The sequence below is a fragment of the Gastrolobium bilobum genome, unplaced genomic scaffold, assembly GCF_033153095.1.
Source record: "Gastrolobium bilobum isolate Gb01-03AN ecotype WA unplaced genomic scaffold, APGP_CSIRO_Gbil_v1 utg7653, whole genome shotgun sequence".
NCBI lineage: Eukaryota > Viridiplantae > Streptophyta > Magnoliopsida > Fabales > Fabaceae > Gastrolobium > Gastrolobium bilobum.
The window spans coordinates 173,596-179,595 of NW_026897564.1; the positions used below are offsets into that span (position 1 = coordinate 173,596).

Here is a 6,000-nt window from a genome sequence, read left to right on the forward strand (position 1 = left end):
TCCCGGCCGAATATTAACTACTGGCCTATTCATCTCAGATAGAAGATAAACACATTCTTATTCAATAACAATCATGGGAATTACATTAATATATATTTTTTCATAGATAGGACTACATTAATTTTTGTTAAACTATAGAAACTTATATAAAATTTAAAAAAAAACTATAGATCTTATATACTTTATTAGCAAAAATTTATGATCATTAATGAGTTGGGACTCATTTAATTTTTCTCAAAAAATATAATTACTCTATCAAAAAAATTAAGGGAATATTTTTTTTGTATTTGTGGCAGAAAAAAAAAAATCCATAAAGAAAGAGAAACTTATTAAATGATCAACCCACTCCATTTTTATTCTCTATGGTAGAATAATATTCCGAAAAATTAAACTATACGAATTGATTTGAAAATTCAAAAAAACTGTAAGGACAGACAAGAATAATTAAATCCAAAAAGTATTATTTAGCATAATCATAAATATTTGAATAAATACTTGTAAACAAAAACAAAATATTATGATAAACAATATAATTATTATTTTTTAATATATTTGAGCAAGCCCCATGGAGAGAATATAACCTTAGCAGTTACCAGAGCGAGAGAGGGAGAGAAGCAGTGTGGAGTTGAATTGAAAGAAAGAAAGAGAAAGGAAGAGAGGCATCGAATTGAGGATGGAAGTTGAAGGATCATCGAAGAAGATGATAGCGACGCAGGAGGAGATGGTGGAGGCTAGGGTTCCGATACCGTACAGGGACCAGTGCGCCCACTTGCTCATCCCTCTCAACAAGTGCAGGCAAGCGGAGTTCTACCTTCCCTGGAAGTGTGAGAACGAGCGCCACTCTTACGAGAAATGCGAGTACGAGCTTGTCATGGAGAGGATGCTTCAGATGCAGAAGATCCGCGAGGAGCAAGCCCAGTTGAAACACCAACACGGCGCCGTTCCTCTCGTCCCCAAAACCGCCAATATCTGATTCTCTCTCACTTTCCCTCTCTGCAAGGTGCTCTCTTCTTTTAATTCATTTGATCTAGGGTTTTGTACAACTGTTCTCTGTCCTAATCACTGATCTCTTTTTGAGTAATTAGGCGTTGTGATTGATTGGGGTTTTTGAAACGGGCAGGCTTGTGGGATTTATTTGTTCAGAATGTCACTCACTTCAATTTCAATTTCAGTTTATGTGTTTGTTTCTCTCCTGTACTTGAAATGTTGGGATGTGAATTATAAAAGTTATAAAATGTCAGGTTTGTGCTTGTTCCCTTTGTTTCCCCTCAGCAATTAGGGTAGTGAGGGGTGCTATTTCACTATTAGGGCTACTGGATATGCAGTGGGAACCTGTCTGTGCCAGAATAATCCCTTTTACTAATATATTACTCTATTTTTTGTTCAATTGCCTTGAGTGCTGGTGTTCAACGAGTGAGTCAGAAAAAAAAAAGTATATGCTTCTTGTTGTATTTTTAATGGGAAAGCACTCAGCCTTCGGGTATAGACTAAGGGGGATACCAGTTGAGCTACAAGCCTACAACCTTATATATCCCTGTAGTATCTATAAATATATTTAGGTTGACACGACTTGATTTTTGTTAATATGCAAACCTGTTCGGTGGCTTAAATGTAATGTGAGGGCTCTAAGAAGGTTGCTACTTTTTGGAATTGATTGTTGCAAATGTTGATTGTTAGGCTTGATTTCAAGTAATACTACAGTGTAGACAGATTTTTTGGAGTTTGTAGTACATCGTTAAACCCAATGCTTGCTACAGGTGAGTAGGATTGTCACTTTGAGCTTGTACACTGGTACAAGACAGTATATGTAGTAGTAAATTCAGCTGGTTTTGCATAATGTGAAAAAGGGCAACATGGTCTTGTAAAGCTCCCGCACTTCGCAGGGTCCTGGGAATAGTCTATGGTAGGCAGTTTTGCCTTGCATTTTTACAAGAGGCTGATTACATGAATCGAACAACATCAACCGTTGTGTCAAGCTCCCCTTCTGGTTTTGCATACTGTAATCAAAACATTATTATGTCTTTGTTTGGATTCTAGGAGTGCATTAATGTCAATAGTTTGCATAATACAAAATAGTTACTTGTTGATACAAATGTAAATGTATCCGTAGCATATATACACAAGATGTTGTATTATTAACTGTAATGTAAACCTGTCATAATATAACTCAGCGGTATCAATTACATGGTAGGTTTTGAACTCTGTTTTTAATTTTAATTTTGCTCTCCACTTTTCTCTCCTTGTCATGACTCATGCCTCTTTTGCTTCTCTTCTATATGTTTTTTGGGAGGTTTGCTTTGAGTTTCGACTCTATTACTTTTGTTGTAAAGGCTGTGAATGGTAGCAGGCAATGAAACAAACTGTCTTTCCTCTCTCTTTTTTAATTCATTAATTTCCCACAAGATAATGTTATGAATAGGTGAATCTAGAAGACTGCAGAGTCTGTAATTTTGTCCATCACTTGTTTTTCTCCAGGCTGGAGGTGATATTTATATAATTTGCTTCCAGCTAGACTTTGTTTTGTTCAATTGAAATCTTGAATGATATAGCCTCCTTCTGCTCTGTAAGTGATAAGATAGGAGCCAATTTTATTTCTTTTCTACCACTGTAACAGTTGCCATAAGCTATAAGGTCTCTCTTTGAAGGCCTCATTTCACCTTGATGGTTTTTTGTGTGCTCTTTTGATCTTCTTATAGCCTCTCCCCGCCCCTCTTTTTCAACTTGCTTTGAGTTCTTGATCTTCCTAATTGATTTTTAATTTATGTATATTTGACGTATGTTCAACTTTTGACAGGAACCTTTGCTTGGGTCGGATGTTCTTTCATGTTTTTCTATTGTATGGAGTCAAAGTTACATTGGAATGTTTGTCCAGAGACTACTATAGACTGCTTATACTTTATTTCTTGCTAGTTCCTCGGTCGTGGGGCCATGTTTTTACTTGAAGAAATAAAATTTCTAGCAAAGGGAAATACTAATTGATTTGTTTGACATGCATCTATTCCCTGCTCTTAATCACTTATAATAGCTGACAATTTGAAATATTCACTTACGGGATCCAGATCTGATTCTAGAAAACACTTTGCTAATTGCCAGTGATCAAACCATGGAATCAGGCGGTTGAATGATAGATTTAAACTTACAGTGTCTATTTTAGTTTTAGGATAGAGACAGAGAAAAGTTTTCCAAGGGTTTCAACTAAGGATTGAACACAGAATTTTGAAGAAAAAAAAAAATCTAACACAATTTATATATCATGAAAAGGGTGTAACAGTAGTTTGAGGAGGCAAGTTCACGAATCCTGAAGGAATCTTAATTTCTTGGAATCAGTTTCAATTATTATGTTTACGAAATAGGAATTCATTCTTAATGGCAATTCGGAATCCTTGGTTGAGGTCCAACACTGCTAAATTATTGGTCCCTTCTTCAATGTTTACAAAAGGCTTGGATGAATTTCCCTTCTTGGTCTATAAATATCTCCAAACATTTTATTCTATTGCTGTATTAGCAAATATGGCTGATCATATATAAAAAATGGGAGGATTTCGGGATATCTTTTGTTTCATGGTTTTTGGATTTTTCTTCCTTTTAGGCTTGGTTTACTTTTGCAAACAACGCTGCTGTTTCGAAGTTAAATACTATTTTTCCATCTTCAATGGAATTTCCTGGTAACCGTAAAAATATCAGTTTTATGGAAAATCAAAAGGGTTTCTGGACAGAGAGAATATGATCAGAACCTTTCCTTTTAATCATATCATTTAGGTCAAGTATTATGATTAAGCCGGAGGAGTATCAAGGGTTTGCTACTAAATATGCTTCACTAACATAAAAAGATGGGAAATGGGAAATGTTATGGAAGTCCCAAATTGGATTTTGGTTAAAGCACAATCATAAAGATGGGAAATGGTTTCAGTATTCAATTTCAGTCTGGCACAAAGTACAAAGAAGGTAATCCAGAACATTTTTTATATGTGAAGGGACAATAACAAAGTTCCTCTCTTATCCAAAAAAATAAAAATAAATAACAAAGTTCCTCTTGTTCAATATGGAATTTCAATTGTGCACAACTGTAACATGTTACTCCACTACCTTGTGTTTAATGAGAAAGAAATTAAGTGTGGTCAAATAATCTTTAGATTGCGCCATGTGTTCAGTGGTGCGAAGTTCTATCGATGCAGCAATTGTTAGTAGCACAACTCTGCTGGAAAATATTTTTATATCAAAGAGAACTCAAACATGTATGTTTTCACTTTTTAATATTTTTATATCTAAAAAATAATTTTTTTATTTTAACATTCAAATAACTTTTTTTACTTGAAAACATTTCTCAAATATCACGTCTAAAATGCAAAATGACTTTCCCTTTCGAAAAAAGTCCTCATAGAAAGAATAATACATAATACGTTTTCCCCCAGAAGTCCATCTAAACAGGGCCTAAAAATGACTGGGCTAAACTGTGCCTAGAAAAAGCAGCTCGAAATGTGATACTACTAAACTGATCGCTTCTATGTTCGTTAAGAGTGATTTAGAAAGAGAATAATGGAAATGATCAATGAACTTAGACTAGCATGTTATCTAAATATATTGGTCTCTTCCATTCCTTTCTCTCCAACTCCCCACACACCAAACAAGAGAGGATCAATACTATAAATTATCTTTAAAAAATTAAATGTAAAGATCCGACAACCTTACCCTGAATGTAGGAAGGCAAAAAAAAAAACACCACATCAAAGTCAAAGATATCTAGTAGGCTCACCTAAACAGTAAACAATAAGATAATTCTCTAGGCCCACTAACAATCTCCAATCCATTGTTGAATCTCACAAAAAAAATTAGGAAATGCAAAGAGCTCAAGAATTTAAATGATTTGGATGTTTGCTTTAATCCATGAGTGGTTAAAGTACTTGAAAATTTGAGTAGATACTATTAACTTAAATTGTATAATAAATAATTTGGGCGTTTTTATGATTCGACGAATTAAAATAAAGTTATTATAATTGTTCACTTATCCCTGTTAACTTGCCAGAATCAGTGGAATAAATATGGAACGTTCCTTCTCATATGTCAAGGGAATGAATAATGATTGAAGAAAGGTACCTACCACCTTGACTTTACATTCTCAAGGCATTGAATTTGGAATTTGAATTAGGTTAAAAAAAAGTTTGAATTTATTGCAGTATGTCTTTGTTCTTTCGATTGAGTTGCACTTTCCAGTGTGCCTTCTAAGCAAACAGATGCTAAGATCGAGAGACTTTCATTAAATATCAACTTTGACATATTGCGTGGTGGGTTCCATATCTGATTGTCAAGGTTAACTAATCACAACGCTAGGTATCAGTAAAACTTACTGCATTCAAAGAGAGTTATAATCTAGTGAATTTTTTAATATATTTTCAATGTTTTTATTTAATTATTTTGTTATAAAAATATGATTATTTAGTAATGAAAAAATGTAATTTTTTGAATGTTATTACCATGCAAATGCTAGGGAGAGCGCGAGGAGGAAGGTGCGTCCCCCAAGTGTGTAAGCGATGCAACATGGGGAAAATTTAATATACTACTTAGTGTGATGGTACTACCAGAAATAATGGTTGTTTGTGGTTTAGATTGGATCAGTTTGGAAGCAAAAATATCTAATTCAATCTCTTCGGTTTGATCATGTAATCATTCATTTAGTTTGGAGTTTTTTTCAAATCTAATCGATTTTTTTTTTTTTCTGTTTGGATTGAATCATTTTTCGATTTTTTGAAAAGCCTAAATTTTGTTTAATAATTATTGTGCAAATAACATATCTATCATTTTAAATGATATAAACTTATATCATTTTAGATCCTAACCGTTGATTTCCGTCCATCAACGGTTATAATTTATTAGGTCAAACTTAATGAGCCAAATTTATTATTAATTAATTAATAATTTTGATCCAATAAATTATAACCGTTGATGGACGAAAATCAACGGTTAGGATCTAAAATGATATAAGCTTATATCCTTTAAAATGAC

General features: G+C 33.5%; 1 protein-coding gene across 1 annotated transcript; it reads left to right on the forward strand.

Moving 5' to 3' along the window:
- The first annotated feature begins 560 nt into the window (after positions 1-560).
- Positions 561-3,030, forward strand: LOC133308141 (NADH dehydrogenase [ubiquinone] 1 beta subcomplex subunit 7). Its single transcript, XM_061508745.1, has 2 exons — positions 561-1,000; positions 2,795-3,030. Exon 1 carries the CDS (start codon positions 674-676, stop codon positions 971-973), a length of 300 nt encoding a protein of 99 aa, XP_061364729.1. The 5' UTR covers positions 561-673; the 3' UTR covers positions 974-1,000; positions 2,795-3,030.
- Positions 3,031-6,000: the final 2,970 nt, after the last annotated feature.